This window comes from Ixodes scapularis, unplaced genomic scaffold, assembly GCF_016920785.2.
Source record: "Ixodes scapularis isolate PalLabHiFi unplaced genomic scaffold, ASM1692078v2 PGA_scaffold8__174_contigs__length_109621045, whole genome shotgun sequence".
Classification (NCBI taxonomy): Eukaryota; Metazoa; Arthropoda; class Arachnida; order Ixodida; family Ixodidae; genus Ixodes; species Ixodes scapularis.
Window position 1 is genome coordinate 69614938 of NW_024609883.1, and position 18736 is coordinate 69633673.

General features: G+C 47.2%; 1 protein-coding gene across 1 annotated transcript in view; it reads right to left on the reverse strand.

Annotated features, from left to right (window-relative positions):
- The window catches only part of LOC8028885 (arylsulfatase B), an 84839-nt gene that overhangs the window by 44662 nt on the left and 21441 nt on the right, over window positions 1–18736 (reverse strand). Inside the window, 4 exon segments of the mRNA XM_040212396.1 lie at window positions 749–875; window positions 4579–4716; window positions 17094–17204; window positions 18619–18731. Of these exon segments, the coding sequence (XP_040068330.1) occupies window positions 749–875; window positions 4579–4716; window positions 17094–17204; window positions 18619–18731 (489 nt within the window).

Below are 18736 nucleotides of genomic sequence, written 5' to 3' on the forward strand. Positions count from 1 at the left end.
ACAAGCTGGGTGCGTCGCACTGCGCTTCCACAGTACTATCCCCCAAGCTGCTCGCGGGACCCAAAACGTGGGATTATGAAACCTTCCAATAGGCTGAGACTTAAAAAAATGTCTGCCCTATGGTATTAAGTAGGACGTTTCACGTGCTCACGTGACACACTGTTCTACAGCGTGGACTCCTCGCGCCTAGCGAGAGCAACGCGAAGATTTCGGGGCGAGTTTTGGTACACTCACGTAACATTCAAAGCCTGCGAATCCAGACATAAAACACGGTGTGGGTTTAACGCATGCGCAGTGGAGACTATGCTACATCTTTGGGTACGCAAAGCGTTTGGGTGTAGGCTATTCTAAAACTATATATTGTTCTATTACGTGGTCACCCGCCGAAAAATAGCTGGCTCTTGAGACAGCAGGGGCTTAAAGGCTAGTTCATGCTTGTAGTTTAGTGCTTGCATCGCGCAAAGGGAGCGTCGTGTCGTAGCACTGAGAGAGCGCTGTGCCTCATCTGTGAATGGAGCGTTTCAGAAGCGACTTCTATACTTTAGAGTGGTTGACTGTGCGCAAATGCTTCGTTTTGAGAAATGCCTTTGGCACTGAAAGGTAAAAACTAAATATTCAACAACAGAGAAACAAGCAAACTGTATTAAAGTTCAATATAACGAAATCGTTTCGGTATCTAAACCTGGAGATTTTCTGACCCGCTTCTTTAGGAATAGAGTGAAACATACACTGAATTCACAAAACTTACCGGCGTAAAGGCTTCTGTTTTTTACCCCAATGTAATCGAATTTTTGCACGTTTTCTTCTGGGGCTTGGATTGGCCCATACTGAGTGCCTGCATGAACGGCCAGGTGGCTAAGGTACAAAAACAGCGGCTGCACAGAGACAACAAAAAACAGGCGTCAGTCATGATGTGCGACACTAAAAAATTACCAGCGACATATCCTCAAAATCCTACAATATACAAAATGCTGAACTTAAGAAGTGACAACTTAAATGTGTTCAGAAAACATCCTAATTAAGCAGTCGTTTTGCAAGATGAGGATTATGCTGTTTATTCATTTCCCCACCACGATTTCCGGAGAAATTTACGTGACGTCAAGGTGCCACGTCTCATCCGTCTCGAGACTTGACGACACGCAAAGTCGATTTTCCCGCTAAATACCACAGCGAAATTCACGTCGCGTGTCCTGCCGTCACGGTGCGATCGTGGCGTCACGCGATGTCATGACGTCACGTCATGTCATTTTGCCGCTAGATTTAGCGAGGAAATGCATGGAAAGACGGACTGAAGGACGGAGCGAAAAAGTCCGGGAAAAGGGTGTGCACTTAAAAAAGCATTTTCCATTCTTCTAAAAAAAGTGCTTGCGTGTCGTGCATTTTAGTCTGTCATAATTCGCCCTCGAAGAAATATGGCTCTCCTGTCACGGTCCTTTCGCGTGGGCAGGTAATGATGGCGAAGTTCCGTCTATACCGCAGATGTAAAAGGAGTCGACAAGAAAGACTCGCGTTCTTAATGCAGCCTAAGTATGCACAACAGACGTGTAAACCGCGCTCACACTGCTGAGACATCAAACAAAAGACAGTCTGCAGACCACGCGTGGGGCACGTTTCTTCCTTGTATGAAGGTCCTGACAGTTTGGTCATACAAAAGCTGTCTGCAGATGTGTTCGAACACTACCTTTTATATACTAACAAAGCCTGGCAGATGGCCACGAAAAGCGGTCGCCGAAATAGAAAAGGTGGAGCGGCAGACAACGGATGAGAAGAGAGCCAAGTGACTGGCGCCCCGCTGCGGCGAGACCCCGAAACACACTTCTACCGAGCGAACAAGTGTGTTTGGGCCCTCGCCTCTGCAGAAGCTGTGTGCTCACGTCCAATTTCCCCGAGAAATAACTCTTTGACGCTCTGTGCTACCAGATTCTCGCAGTGCACTCAATGGCTCCGTCGTCGAACTGCCAGGCTTCGTGAGTATAGAGAAGGCTATGCTCCGGCTTCGAACAGACTTAAGGCGTATCCGCCGATATTTCTGTCTGCATGTTTGCAGAGAGCAACGTGTCTTTGGCTACGTTTACATGGATGCGACTGCAGCGCATCGGATCCAGTTAATGAATCGAATCGGTCCATGTAAACAGCTCGGATCGGATCGGATCCGATCCGATCCGATCCGCTGGGACGGGGTGGTTTGAGATGGTCAATCCGAATCGAGACTCTCCATGTATACGCTAGCGGATCGGATCGAGTGCTCGAGCGAGGGATTACGGGAGCTTTGCTTTGCCTGCCGCTAGGCAAACCGGACACCTCGGAAACAATCTGAAGGTCACGAGGTTTGCGTTGTGACCTTCGACACCAGGTGCCGCTGCTGGTCGATCCGAATCCATGTAAACGTAGTGGTTCAAGTGGATCCGATTCGCTAACTGGATCCGATGCGCTGCTGTGGCATCCATGTAAACGTAGCCTTTGGTGGGACGTATGAACGGCGTGACAGCGGCGCCATACAAGTTTTACTTTGCTCTTCGAGGGGTATTCGCACGGGGGAGAAATCCCTCCCTCTGCTCCGCGGGATGCGGAACACGTGGGAACAACGAAACACCTTTGCGCGGAGCCGCGCTGGTGTAAAACTCCCAGGGGGGCCGGGGAGCTTGAGCTCTGGCCGCACAGATACTCCCCGCCTCGTCGTGGGATCTTTTGACAAATGGCGGTATTTTGTTCGCGTGTCTGGCAACTTTACAGAGTGAGCTCTATGGAATACCGACGGTGGCATCGTGATTGTCTGGCTTGTAGTGGCTTGCACCGTTGTGCATGCCGTCCGAGGCTGCCGAAGGAGTCTTGGATGTTCATCGATGACATCCTCAAGCCGCTCCTCATAAAACTGCTTTTGGATTCCAATCTTTGTGTAGCATTCACCCATTCAAGAAGTATCTTTATTTTTATTTAGTTTTTAGCAGGAAGCAGTTCGTCGTATTCTGCATCTAACGGCGCAGCTGCCATAATTGCGCATTGTCGTTTCACGTACGCCTCCATTTTTCTACCCTCGTTAGCGCGCACCGAGACTTGGGCCCGTTTGCTCGAAGCGCTAACCGCGGCTAAAGTTAGACGCAGTGCCTAGGAGAGGAACTTTAAAATCACGTGACTGGCTCGGTAGGGATGCGGGGAAACATGGCGGTGTCCCGGTGAGTGAGCGCCGCTCGCTTTAAAACTAATATATCGTTGTAGCTGCATATCAGGCGCGTTCGTCAGCAACGAATGAATGGTGCATGGAGGCTTTCGCTTTGCGTTACCTCACCTAAAACGCAAAGCATGAGGAATTACCTCGCCGCATTTTTTAGATAGTCTTTCGATTTTGGCCATTCCTAAGCCTGTCGGCATGGCAACGTCTTTGGAAAGTGGATTGCCTTGACTCAATTGGCCGGGTATTCATAGCACACAAAAGCAGACAGCGTCCCAATCTTGGTACCATTGGACCTTTTTCTAAATTTCCCACGCACCGACGTGCATGCTACGAGTGCAGTTACACGCGCTGGACGTGCTGGCGTCTGCAGTAGTAATTATTCTAAAGCAAAAAGACTAAAACAAATTTTGCCTTGCACGCGCGTTCGTCAAAGCCTTATCATGAATATTTATTTCGAATCTTTTATAAGAGGAAGGCCAGCGCGCGCGGACCGTCGAATTGCACTTTCAGCGTTCTCCTCGATGCTTGGGTAATTTAGAAAAAGGTCTATAGGGACGCTGTCTGCTTTTGTGCGCTATCAATACCCGGCCGATTGAGTCAAGGCAATCCGCTTTCCAAAAACGTTGCCATGCCGACAATTGTCGCGTTCCTTTAGGCTTAGGAATGGCCAGAATCGAAAGACTACCTAAAAAAATGCGGCGAGGTCATTGCTCATGCTTTGCGATTTAAGTGAGGTAAGGCAAAGCGAAAGCCTCCTGCACCATTCGTTGCTGACTAACGTGCTCGATATTGCAGCTACAACGACATAGTAGTTCCAAAGCGAGCGGCGCCCACTCACCGGGGCACCGCCATGCTTCCCCGCATCCCTACCGAGCCAGTCACGTGATTTCAAAATCCCTCTCCTAGGCACTGCGGCTAACTTTAGCCGCGGTTAGCGCTTCGAGTAAACGGGCCCTGATGTCGAGAAATCGACCACTAAATGCGTCCGATAACACTAACGTCCCGCTTGGCTCCCCGCTTTTCCTGTGAATGCTGGAGTCGGAATGCTGGTTCCACCGATCACTGACGTAACGTACATTTCTCCCCGAAAAGTATCCCACATGTGAATACCCCTCCACAGGCAAGTCAGCGTTTGCCCACAACAGGTGTGGTCACTGCGAGTGCGCAGAAACAAAATTCCATTGTGCGAGCGCCATGCCAACAGTACTGCCACCGCAGTTGCGTAATATCAGGTCCGCGCGTTGGTGTCTGGTCGGAGGTACCTTAAGAAACACAAGGCCTAGCTTAGTGGGATAACGCTTCTTGCTTCGTGACTCTTTTTTCTGCATTCATAAGTTGTACCCGGCTATAATATAGAGATGCTATGCAAAAGAATATCCACGAAACAAAACAAATGGGCTTCTTACTGTAGACTGATCGTGCTCCTCTATAAGGTTCACAGCTTTGTCGGTGAAAAGGTGCGTTGCGTAGACACCAGACTTGTCCTTAACGGACTTTTTTCCGTTCCACAAATCCAGGCCGCAAAGGCTGTTTCCCGGGAAGAACTGGAAGAGCATGGGGGTGTGGGAAACCGATCCGGAGAGCAAGTTCGTCCGCTTCTTGGGCAGGGATCGCACTAACCTCGGAACGCCGAGCTCCGATTGGCCCTAATGGGGGGATAGTGGGTAGACCTCAAGGCTAGCTGCCTTGAGGTCTACCCACTATCCTTCCAATCAGAAGCAATCAAAGCTCGGCGTTCTGACGTCAACACAACACCTGCCCAAGAAGCAGACGATCTTGCGCATGCGCACTGCAATGGGTCAGCTTAAACTTTTATAAGGAGCTGCCGCGTTTTTTTTTTTTTTTTGTTTTTTTTAGCTGCCTAAAATATTAATTTTTTTCGGAATGCCCATTTTTTGTTTTGTCTTAACTCCCAGAGTGTTGTATACGGTTTTTAATTTCAATATAGACATAGAAAAAATGGCGAATTGAGGTAATTCCAAAAAGGAACATCCAAAACTTTACGCACTCTCCTGCACATGTATAACTTGCAAGTCGAGCAGGAAATCTAAACACAGTCTTTTGTAGCCTTCTTTTTTTTTTACGTTTAGCCTGGCGTGAGTCTTTGCAACATTCACTTCACACCATAAAGCCTTTTGTAACCCGTCGTGAAAAGGCTGTACCGCCTCATATTACAACATCTGACGTAACGTTTTCAGTGTTACCAAAAGGACTCTCCTACAAAACTTTGTTTGCAAACAAAATATTGTGACTTGCAATTTGGGTTACTGTTCAGGTGTGTCTTTTAATATACTGAACCAATTTTTGGGGATCTTGCGGTTGCAGTTGTGTCCTCGAGCTTGTCACTTTGCTGAAATTCTTAAGGGTCCTCTTCAGGTTCTGCCTGTTACTACGCGGAACTCTTGATTTGCTCTGTAAGTACCAAATACGAACGTGGTGCTATGATTTCCTGTACCTGTGCTGGGATGCTTCGTTCGTTGCCGGTTCGCACCCCGTGCTCCCGCGGCAAAGGTAAGTGGTCACGGCAGAGCTTTCCATGATTTCGTACGTCTGAGGAGGCGGACAAACTCCCTCCTGGAATTTGGAACCTCAGTCTCCATTCAAATAGGAGCTCCGATTAACATTTTCCATCTTCCAGAGGGGTTGTTTGGCAGTCTAAAGGCCCGATCCAAAAGTTTTCGCTTGCGTTCTTTGTTTTCTCTAATTATCTCTTGTTGAGCTGCACCGGCTTTTACGCCAAACAATTCGACCACGGGAACCGGGGACTAAGAATGTCACGTGTGAAGTCATATACTCTGGCAAACGTGCAGAACTCATGTGACATAAACTGTGGGCCTCCGCCTTTGTATTCCTCATCAGGTATACCATGCCTAGCGAGCACACCATACAGCTTTTCGATAACTCTTCTACTCGAAGTGGTTGAAAACAACTCTACGTCTGGATAATTCGAGTACGCATCGTACGCTACAATACAACTTTTGCCAACGCGTTCACAGAGATCTACACTCGCACGGTTACCACGTGTGCTCCCATTGAGCAAAGACACAGAGTTTACCACGTGTGTTCCTATTCAGCAAACACAGAGGGGAAGGTTAATATGCAAATGGGGGGAAAGTTTCACTATTCCTAATCATCGTTTCAATATCAGCCTTCATGCCAGGCCAGTATATTAACACACTGGTTTTTGCATTCCACTTATTTGACCCTAAAGGCCATACGTGAAGGCCCTGTAGCATATTTCTTCTTAATGCTTTCGGGATTACATCTTTGGGTTCGCGCATTGCTATGCCTCGTAAAGAAGGCACTTCCGGTGCAAAGAGAGCCATCCTACCTCCTTCTGAACCATTTGTCTTGCATGCTTTTCGACCTCTAGGCAACTCCTTGCCCTGTGAAGCAGTACAGGCAAGTCCTGACATCATCGTTTCGCTTTCAATGCTTGTTAACTCGCGTTTAGCATGATTGGGCACACTAAAATTGCAAATAGCGCTAAGACAAGGACAGACGAAAAAGTGGACAGGACAAGTGCCATCCTGTCCACTTCGTCGTCTGTCCTTGTAGCGCCTGTCCTGTCCACTTTTTCGTCTGTCCTTTTCTTAGCACCATTTGCAATTTAGTATGTACAACCAACTAGCCCGCCAAAATATTTTGATACGATTGGGCACGTCTTTGGCACATTTGTTTGTACCAGCGTCAGGGTCATTCGTATGCGGGACAGTGTGCCAGCCAGTAGTAGTTGCTTTCGGGAACGAACTCAAGTTTGTAGTCGAACGGAGGCGTGTCTCCAACATTTTCTCCGCCAACAAAGGGCAATGATCAGTTTCGACAGTTATTCTGTGGCTATAGACAAACTCCTGAAAACACTGATAGCGAAATGATATTCCCAGGGCTTTCTATTTTTTTTTATTTGTGTATATCTAATTTCGCTGTCGGAAAGTACTCGTGAGGTATATACGACAGGTCGCCAGTCTTTGTTGTGATGCTGACACTCCACCGCCCCGACAGCGGAAGTTAATGCATCAGTTAAGATTTTAATTTTTTTTTTGTATCGAAAATCGCCGCTAATAAAGCTGTATAATTAGCAAGTTCTGGAGGTTTTTAATTCATTATGAAGCATGATGTTCGAATAAAAACGTTCCCCTTCTTTTTTGGGTACGTAACATACGGGTTTTCTCAAACAAGCAGGGCATACATCTTTCCAAAGTAGGTAGGCACACCCAACAAACGTTGAGTCATTTTTACACGTAGAGTGAAAGAGGTCTTTTGCGCACTGGATCAGAGTTGCCGGCTTTATGTCATTCTTGTCGACCAGGTCTCCCAAATAATAATTTTGTTCAGGCACGGACGAGTATTTTTCTATGTTTATAATTAATCCGAAAGGTTTCGCTGAGTCCAAGACAGCTCTCAGTCTCGTATCGCGTCCGTCGTGTGAATTTTCCCAGAGTAGTACATCGGCGATATAGACGCGCAAGCGTTGTAGACCGTCGAATACTCGACTATTTCTTTAACACCTCTGGTGGTGACGCAGTACTAAACGGTAGCTGTGAAAATCTGTATCGCCCAAATGGCGTACCGAACCTACAGATCTGAGACGTTGCCTCCTCAAGAGGTATCTGGTTGAATCCAGCATTTGCATCAAATTTGCTAAAAATTGCACGCTTACTAACTTAGCCTCAATGTCCTCCCGATGTCGAAGCTCAGTGTTTTCGTTTTAGGCTCGGACTTACTTGATGTAGGTCGAAGCATATCCGTAACCGGCTATCTTTTTTTACGAACTATGACCAGGGGACTCACCCAATCTGAAGGTTTGACTATCTTGGTGATGATACCAGCAGCTTCCGTGCGCTTTAGTTTTAGCTTGAATGGCTTTTGCAGTGCTTCTGGCGCGCGTCTTGCTGGCTGGATTACTGGCCAAACACCTTCTTTGAGAATCACGCTGTAAGCTTGTAGCGAACAGTCGAATTCTTGAAACAATGTAGGGAACTCCTTGAGAATACAATAAAAGCCTTTATTTTCGTGGCCCCAATCTTTCGCCAATTGGTCACGGAGGACATAATCGCAGCCATTAAATTTCGCGAATTCCAGACGCCTGCATTGAAACTTTCATAAACCGAAATTTTCGCGTGCCCTTAATTTCGCGAATTTTTTAACTCGCGAAGTTCGCGAAACTTAAGGGCTCGCGAAAATTAAGGGTTTCCAGTATGTTGTTTCAGTGCCTTTGACGTGCACAGTTCGTTTGGTCGTGACAGAAGTTCGAAAGCTTCGCCTGCCCCACCGTGTTTTGTGGCGTCGGCGTCACCGTCGTCATCAGCGTAACCGGAGGTACGCAGGAGAAGGAGGGGAGGGTACGAAGGAGGAGGAGAGGGTACGCAGAAGGAGGAGTGGAAAGTACGGAGGAGGAGGAGAGGTTCCAGAGGAGGAGGAGGTGTGGACACGGAGGAGGTTACGAGGAAAGAGGAGGACACGGAAGAGGATGAGTGTGCAGAAAGAGGTTACGTAATCACGTAAGGTTACATGATCACGTGACTTTACGTAATCACGTGAAGTCTCTCTCTCTCTCTCTCTCTCTCTCTCTATATATATATATATATATATATATATATTTCTTTCTCAAATTCTACGGCACGGTATATCGCAAAATCAAAGTACCTCAAGAGCAGCGCTCTAATTTCGCATTACAGCGATTTGTAAATGTCTCATTGTTTATGCAATGAAAAATGAAACGAATTTTTCGCCGCCTTGCATTCCCAAAGGCAGACACTGTGCCGATGTGGTGAATGAGTCTTCCAACATAGCTTGTTAGCTGCGTGTTAGATGGGCACAACGCTTCCTTCTAGCCGGTCTTCAAAGATACGAAATACGGAAGCAGCTTGTCTTGAGCTCCTGTATCAACTTTGAGATGCACAGTGTCTTCACCGAATTCCCGTCAGGAACCAGGCGTTGCCGATTGACACCTTTTTTATACGGATCTCCCGGATTCGGGATCCATTATCTGGCACTTGGCCCTCTTGCGGGTTCGGGCGCTTCACCTCTTGAACTCTTTCCTTTTGCCAACAAAAAGCAAAATTTTTTTTTTTTTTTTTACAGAATTTACAAACTTTTTTCTAAGTGGCATTTTCTTGGCTCTTGGGTGCCATTGCAGAAGCCACATCGACTAGTTTGTCTGCGATTCTCATCATGGGATTGCTTGCTTGTATATCCTTTGAGTACAAGGCTCCCATGGATATTACAATTTTTCCAACTACTGCTCTTGTTTTTAGCACCATGTTCTGCTACATCGCAGAAGTCGATGGGTTTATTTAAAGTCAGTTTCTATTCCCACAGCATGAGTGTTCGCAGCTTGGCGTCTCCTGTTTCATCAATAAACTGTCTCCAAACCATCAATTCCTTCACGTCGCCGAAGTTGCACGTCAACTGTGTTGTCAGGGCCTAAAGAACTCAAGACTCAAACCAGCGTCCGTTGAGAATCTGCCATTTAATCATCTATCTCCAGAGCCCCTCCCTCTTCTTCATTGTCGTCTTTTCTGGCTCACGCCTCGCGATGACTATAACTCCTAGCACATCTCCCCCTTTTAGCTAAGGGCTAAAGCGTACTACGGGTTTTACTACTCGGCTACTTCAAGTCACAACCTGATCGGAATGTGGCGTCCCATAGGTCGGCTCTAATGTCTTTTCCGCAATCGTATCTTGCGGTGGAAGGTCAGATGATTTGGGCACTGTCGGAATCGAGACGAGATGAGATCGGTTCCGACTGAGGTTCCCATCCTGTGTGTTGACAGAGTAGGACCTTGGAGTGTCCGCCGACGACTGTACTATTCCAGTTTCGCGGCGATCGGTTATCCATACTCTGTCCCCAGGCTTCAAACGTTGAAGCCGGCGGGCACCGTATCGTCGGTCATAGTTAAGCCCCAGCTTTCTTCAGACTACGTTTGATGGTGCCAACGGCAACTTCCATGAAGCCATTACTTTGGGGGTAACATGGACTGGATGTTCTGTGTTCGAAGCCACAACTTTCGGCAAACTTCTGGAACTCCGATCCTTGTATTTTTTGAAATTGTGGTCCGTTACCACTGAAGACTACGTCAGGTGTTCCATGTCTTGCAAAGAAAGACTTCAAGTGAGTTATTATTGTAGTCGTCATCAGACTGTTAAGAAGTGCAATCTCTGGAAACTTTGAAAAGCAGTCAGTGACGAGGAGGTAGTCTTTTCCTTCCAAGTAAAACGGGTAAAACCAGCTCGCTTGCACCTTTGCATTTAATTGCATTATAATTAAAACGGGTCCATTTCGACTTTCTGCCAAGGTCGATCTGGAAACTTTGATGGAATAATTAGTGGTTCGTGCCGGTCGTGTGTTTCTTGGGTACACTGTGTGCGTGTGCGTACCACATCTTCCGCTTGACGAGGAAGTCCAGGCCACCATACAGACTGTCGGGCACGCGCCCTACACTCGGTAATGCCTTGGTGTCCTTCGTGAAGTCTTTGTAGGATGTCACGGCGCATTGACTGAGGAACAATAATTCAAGATCCTCTTATGAGGAGACCGTCTTGTAAAGCTATTTCTGACCTATCAGGCCAGTAATCCCTACAGTCAGTTTGAACCCCATTCCGTGTCGGCCAGCCTTCTTCACAGTACTTGACCAGTGTCCTGCACGTAACATCCGCAACTTGTTTCTCTCGGATTTTTTTCAACCTATGGTTGGTTGCCGGCAAGCATGCTGTAAGTACACTGATGTACAGTGCAATTTGCTCCTGAAAGTCCCCTTGACATGTCTTCTGTAGAGGCTTCCGAGAAAAAAGATTGGCAGCAATCAAGGCTTTTCCAGGAATGTGTCTCATGTCGTATGAGAATCGCATCATCAGACGTTTCATCCTTTGAAGTCGTGGAGTGATGTTCGCTAAGTTTTTTGACGAGAAAATTGGCACAAGGGGCTTGTGATCTGTTTCAATCAAAACGTGAGGTCCGGTTATAAAATCCTGGAACCTTTCACATACCCACATGACCCCCAGGCCTCCTTTTTCCACTTGCGCATACCTCCTTTCGGTTTCAGACAAAGTCTTTGAGGCATAGGCGATGGGTCGGTACGTTCCATTTTCTTGTTGTTGGAGCAGTACCGCTCCTAGCCCGTACGATGAAGCATCAGTCGAAATGATTGTGTGCTTCCTTGGGTCGTAATGTGCCAACACTGGACTTCTTGTCAATGCGTTCTTCAACTTGTCGAAACTTCTTTGTTGTTCGCTTGTCCAGATCCAATCGTGTTTTGTGCTTAGTAAGCAGTTTAGAGGGAAGGCAATCTCTGATATGCCTGGAACGAAATTGGTTAGGTAGTTTACCATTCCGATGAAACTTCTTAGTTCAGACACATTTAACGGCGCTTTCATGTCGACAATTGCTCTGATCTTGTTTAAGTCTGGTCGGATACCCTCCTGGTCGATGATGTTTCCGAGGAACTTAACTTGCTTAACAAGAAATTCACATTTCTCTACGTTTAGGATCATTCCCCTGTCCTGGAGTCGTTGGAGAACATTACGAAAGCTCTCATGATGCTCCTCTGGAGCGCTTCCGTAGATAAGGACGTCGTCTATGTTGCACATGACCCCTTGCAAACCTTCGAGAAAATGTGTCATCTTTTTCCGCAAAAGCTCCGGTGCTGATGTGGTGCTGAAGGGCAATCTCCGGAACCTGAACCTCCCAAAACGTGTTATGAAGGTCGTCAGATGTTGAGACTCTTCGCCTAGTTCAAACTGCCAAAATCCAGAGTTGGCATCAATCTTAGAGAAGTATTTCGCTCCAACGAGTTGTCCCAGCACGTGTTCTCCAATTGGCGAAGGATGCACTTCTCTTTTCACGTACTTGTTTAGCTCGGTCAAATCTACGCAGATGCGCGCGTCTCCATTGGATTTTGCGACAATAACCCTCCCAGAGCACCACTCTGTTGGCTCTTCCACGGGTTCTATTACTTGCATCTTGACCATTTCCTCGAGCTTCTCCTTCGTCTTGCCTAGCAAAAGAATGGCTACTCTCCGAGGCGTCATCAGTGCAAAAGGAACTGCGGCGTCTCGTAGCTCAATTTTTTAAGCTTCTTTCACGTGTCCCTGCCCAGAAAAAAAGTTTCGGAAACTCACTTTCCGGCTTGACGTCTCCAGCGCGTAAATTCGCAACGTCGAAGACCTTTCGGATGATTCCCAGCTTCTCACTGGCATCTCTTGAAAGAAGAGCTTCATCCAAGTCGTTAACAACGTACAGGTCCGCTCTTGTCGAAATTGTTCTGTAGGTCATGTCCTTCGTGATCATTCCCAGCACGTCTAGTTCATGGGAACCGGTACCCTCTAGGATGTTAGTGGGCCTCTGCAGGGATGTCGCTGAGAAAGACGCTTTGTGCGCCTCTGTCGGAATGACTGTCACGTCGGCGCCAGTGTCGACCTTGAAGACGATTGGCACCTCGCCAACTTGCACTGTCGCCGTCCACCGTTGACTGTTTTGTAGTATCTGGAGTAGCAGACCGATGGGGTTCTTCGCTGGAACATCTTTATTGCAGGACTGCCGGAGTACGACACATGGCCACGGGTGTGAGAGAGCGGCAGGGCAGCAGCGGGTGGTGCAAACGGTACGCTGGTTCAGATAGCTATGGCGCCCAGGAACTGTACCGCGAGACGCACGAGCGCGCGCTCGCTGTTGCCCGCTTATTGTATCGCCCATACATCACTCTCCCACACTTAGTTCAGCATAGTAATACTCTTCGAATGGCATTCCAGTACAATACTCACAAATTAACACGATATGGCAATTTAACAAAAAAACGAGAATAATTGAAGCTCTGAAAAAGTACGAAGTACAAACAGGAGAAGCAATTAAAGTTCTGAACAATTAAAGTCCTGGTTTTTTTCCCCTTTCCTTCTTAAAACGCAACCCTATCGGGCGCACACCGTTGCCGTTCGGGATACCGGCGCTGTGTTTTTTGCGGTTGGGCTGGGGGAGGACCGGAGACAGGTGCTGATCCCTTGTCTTGTCACTCTGCCACAGCTATCCGAACTGGAGGCAGCCCGTTCACGAGTCCCCCTTGCACTGGGGTTGTCGATGATGGCAGGACACTCGGTATCAGCAAACCCCCTTTCTCCGCCTCTGGGGTAGAGATCTCCCACAACCGCAGGTGATCTTGGTGTCGCCGCCACACGAAGGTGCCCCGCGGTGTGGTCACGCGAAGCCTGCAGGAGACAGGTCCCGATCTAGCCATGACGACTCCGTGCAACCACCTCTCACCCGGCCGGAAGTTCTTGACGTACACCTTGTCACCAGACTCGAAGTGCCGGTGCTTGCCACCGTTCTTCACCTGTAGCAGGTCCTGCTTGCGGTGAGCAGTTTCCTCTAGAGAGGGTCGCAGTCTGTCCAGACGGGTGGTGAGCCGCCGCCCAAGCAGCAACTCCGCATGACTCTGAAGGGTTGTGGCGTGCGGTGTGTTCCTGTGAGCTGACACGAAACTTGCTAGTCGACGGGACAGAGGCCGGCCCGGCATTTCTTTTCGTAAGGCCTTCTTCAGGGTGCGAATGAAGCGCTCAGTCAGCCTATTACTTGACGGATGGTAGGGGGCGGTCCTGACAAGCCTTATACAGTTCTCTCGCAAAAAAATTCTGAAATTCTCGAGAACAAAATTGGGGGCCATTGTCACTGACAACAACATCTGGCAGACCGAAATGACTAAACAGCTCCCTCAGCTTTTCAATAGCTGCTCCGGCCAATTTGCTGTTCATCACAAAAACCTCGGGCCACTTGGAGTGGGAGTCGACGCTCACCAAAAAATGACGGCATTGGAAAGGTCCCGCAAAATCCAAGTGCAGCCTTTGCCACGGACGAGTTGGCCAGGACCAGGGAGATGAAGCGGGGCTAGACCTGGAAGACTCTGCTGCGCTGTTGGCAGGTGTCACACGACCTGACGCGATATTCAATATCCGTACCGACCTCAGGCCATCATACATAACTGCGTGCCAGTTCTTTCATCCTTACAATTCAAGGATGCCCTTCATGAAGCTCTTCCAGTACGCGTTCGCGCAGTCCCGCGGGATCACCACCCTCATTCCCCACAAAAGGCAGTTCTGGTGCCACGTCAGCTCGTTTCTTGTAGCAAAGTAACGCTTTAGACAATCCTCTACCTTTGCGGGCCACGCACCGGCGAGGAACCTTGCCAGTTGACAGAGCTCTTTATCTTTCGCTGTAAACTGTGCGATCTCTTGGCCGCTTAGCGGGAAGGACTGCAGGCGAAGACTGAGGAACGCCGCGACGTTATACTTGCAGTCTTTAACCTGGAACCCAGGAACTGGAAGTCGTGACAAGCAGTCCACCTCCACGTTGAGTCGACCTGGTCGGTAAACCAATCGGTACTGAGAGGCGGAGAGAGTAATAGACACCTCTGCGGACGTGCGGCAGCAATGCTCGGAATTCCCATCTTTGGACCAAGAATGGTTTGCAGCGGTTCGTGATCAATGACCAACACAAAGGATCGTCATACTTTCAATTGTTTGCATTAGAAGAGATAGTGAGTCCAGCCTTTTAGAATTTTCGTAAACAAACCTAACCGCACTCTTTGGACCATTTCCAGATTTGAAAAGTTTTTCTTTTTGTCAACAAATCCTAATCGCCGCTCACATATTCAAGTTTCAATTCAACAAAGATGTGATAATCCAGAAGTATTATATGTGATCGTGATTTCATAAGTTTATGCCTAAAGAAACCAACTTCACAAAATGCGGATGAACAAATATTATCAATATGAGTATCCCGACGGAGTTTTTTAGAAAGGGTAAGATTAAGCTATTTGTAAACTCCGGAAATCGGTAAGCCGCAAATATCAGGAACGAATTCCCATGGCTGTTTTGTTGGTTATCCGGAAGGAAACGTGTTTTCCGAATTTAATTTCATTTTCGATTTGGTACATTACAATATTAGAAACTTGTTTTTTGGCCTCGAGTCACGAACACCGGGCCATTAACGATAGAAAAATGTTGCTCAATGTTTTGCCGGAGCCCCGCTTTAAAAGGCTAATCTTTAAGTTTCGGATTGGCCTCAAAATTTGTTCAACAGGTGAATATACAGGTATAAACAGTAACTAAGATTGCAAGTTCCAATAACTTTTTCCCGAAAAGTTTAGAATATGTATGGCTGGTCTGGGAGGGGCTCTACTGGCAACCATGAAAACGTGGCGTCAGATGTCATATGAGGCCACATGGGGAAGGGGGGGGAAGGGGGGAGGCAGTCCAACTTGTTCTCGACGGGTTACAAGATGCCGGGGGGGTGTGAAATAAATTTTGAGTGCGTGTCAAATGAATGCTGTTTAAAATCACCACAGTAAAACAAAAATGTGTTCGAAAATTACGTGTTTTTTAGATTGCCTGCTTGACTTGCAAGTTTTTTTAACACGTGACGTCACACAACTTGAAAGCGCGTAAAAAGTTTGAATGTTGGTTTTGACATCAATTTTTATTGCCGTATTCTGAATAGCAATTTTGAATTTAGAGATTAAATGGTATGCGGGCAACAGAAATATTCTGGGTACTACGAAAATGCATTTAGTTTGGGTAGCTGAAAATGTTTTTTTTTTTTTATTTAATAAATGTTTTTTAATCAGTAAATGTTTCTTTTTTCTAAAAAAAAAGCAAAAGGGTTCTACATTTCTTAAAAACAAAATACTTCTTCATTTATGAACGAAAAGTCTTAAATACATGCTCAGAGGTGGCTTTACTAACATATTCTTAGTGCTCTTGGAAACTCAAGTTCAAGATATTAAGCCATAGACTTATGATTTACTTAGATAATTAATCAGTAAATATTATTGCGGCATTCACGTTTTTCTCTTTAGCAATAAATATTGGAGGGTAATTTTTACATGGCACACTCAGCAGTATAATAAAGAAGTGGAACAGAGTTTCTTTGACAACATTAGTCTCAAAATGTCTTTAGAATTAAATTCTGCAATTCAAGCGTAGGGATCAAACATTTCGAGTATCTCAGGTAAGGTACGAAGGCAATTATACACACATACCTATTTTTTATAGCAGGAGCATGCTCACCCTGTCGTGACTTATTTGAGTGTGTGTGTGTGTGTGTGGGGTGGGGGGAGGCGACCGCCTTCCTAAGCCCTTAAGGTCCAGTTTTTTAATAAACATTGTTGTAAAACAGCCAAATGGTTAGTTTTTTGTGACATAGCAAATATTGGTTTAAAAAAATGAACCTGGGCATCTTTTTGCCCTCTATGTCATCTCTCTGCAAACCCCCCAGCCCCCTCCCTCCGCCAACTAAGTGCCTGCCACCCCACCCCGCCAAACCTGACCACAAGTCCGCCACTGCATTCCTGCACTGTGCATGCTCACAAGTCTTCTTTTAAGAAAGCAAGTATCTCAAGCACTTAAAGCGAAGGGATCAAGTATTTCCATAGACTTAAGTAACGTACGTAGGCAATTATATACATCAACTTATTTTTTTATATACAAGCGTGTGCTTAGGAGCTTGTTCTTTAAGATATCAAGCAGCTCACTTGCGTGAAGGGATCAAGCATTTCAAGAAGCGTACTCGACAAATATATACACCAGCCTATTTCTTACATCATGTTCACAGCGCGTGCATGAAAATAAAATAATAAAACTGGCTTATGTGCATGCGCAAAAGCCTACTTTTTGTTTTGTTTTTTACAGGAAAACTTTAGTGCGTCTTAAAAGTAAAACACAACAAAAACGAGGAAAAACTGGAGTGTTAGAAAAAAACGCAATGCCATAGTCGCAAACTTATGCTTCCTTCTCCTTTTTTTTTAATTTTACGGTTTACCCTTAAGATGTAATGAAACCCACTAGCCTGATTCGCGATTATCCTAACGTGATCTCCAACGTATTGCACCTGCTGTGCCAGAATATATTTCCCCTATATATTATTTACACCTACCAGGTCCAGGGTGTGGTCGTAGTAGTCTTCACCGAAATTGTAGTAGCCGTAAAAGCTCTCGAAACCTCGCTCCGTGGGCGTGTACGCTTTCTTGTAGTAGCCCAGGTGCCACTGCGCAAAATCACAGCCGGTACCGGCATTAGGGGTGGGAGACTTGGGCGATCGCGCAGGGCGCCATCAATAAATGAAGCCGCAACGCCTCTATTGAGTTTATGTTAGCTTTATATTTATTTGAACACAGCGCCCGACACGACGCCATATGCTTGATCGCCGTTCGTTTTTGAAATACAGTTCCCAGCTGCGAAATCGCTCATATCGGGCCGCTGTTTATGCCTACTAACAACTTGGGGGTGAGGGGGGGGGGGGGGGGAGCACGACCGAAGTTTTGCCAGGGAACTTAATGGTGTAAGGTAGGCCCTGATGAAAGTCGCTAGATCCTGGTCAAGTAGCACCATGCCTCCCGTATGGTCGCCATCTTGGTTAATGGAATGAGCAGTTTGAAACCGAGTACGTATCGAACGCTGACGTGGCACTCGTCTCCAATGCAACCTCGGAGACACTAAAGGGCTCAGAGTTCTGAAAGGGGTCCACTGCGCGCCTGTCAGATTACTGCCAGTGCTGGCCGGCCGTTGGCTTTCCTTGGCCCCCTCGTCTGAGTGGCTTCAGACCCAGGATTCCTTTCAACGCCGCGGAGGGTGCTGTACGTTTTGCACAACCTCCTTTGGGCATGCCATTTGAGCATGTATTGGACACTTGCGCGACGTCAGCATACGGTCTGGACTCTGGTTTCATCAGACGCTTCGCGCTGGATGGGATAACTCTACATTGTATAGCATTCAGGTAAATGGTCTATTCTAGGGAGCCACTCAAATCATCAAGATTGGAATTTAATGGCGGAAACATTTTGCACTGAGTGGTTGCTCGTGCGCATGCGTGAGTTGCCACGTGGCAAGGAAGATAGCGGGTGGAGAGACAAAGCAAAACTTGGAGATGATTGCGGACGAAATACTTTACTAAGAAAACGCATCTCAATCCGCAATAATACAATGGCCTTGTTGCCGACAGGCTTTGGGTAGTTGGAAGGTTGGACGCGCAGACTAGGGTTTTTCTCCTCGAAATCGGGACAGGGTGGTTGCCTCCACCTATTAAAGCGGAGACCAATTGAAAGAGCGGAGACAGCCGTCTCTGCTGTCTTGGCGAATCCGGTATCTCGGTACGTCTTGGCAGCCCTCTCACTCCAGGCACCGCAAAAGCGCGTCTTCGTGGACAGCGCGCTACGCATGCGTCCTCTTGAACGTGGGGTGTGCCTACCGCTAGGGGAGGATATGGCGCTTTGAGCGTGCTGTCGGTTACAGATGAGCGAAGCAGAACGTCTTCTCCCTGTAAAGTATTTGCGCAAGCGATAGACGCGTTGGTCTCCTCCTCGCAGCTTGTATTCTGAACGCAGCCCATGAACCACGTGACTCAGATTGAGCAGTTAGAAGCAGTTTAAAACTGGGCACTCTAGTTAATTCGGTGAACTCACTTTTCCAACCATGTGCGTCCTGTAGCCGAGATTTTTGAGGTACTGGGGAAGAATCTGAAAGTTCACCGGCAACCCTCCCGGTTGGCCACACACGAGAACGCTGTGCTGTAACCCTGCG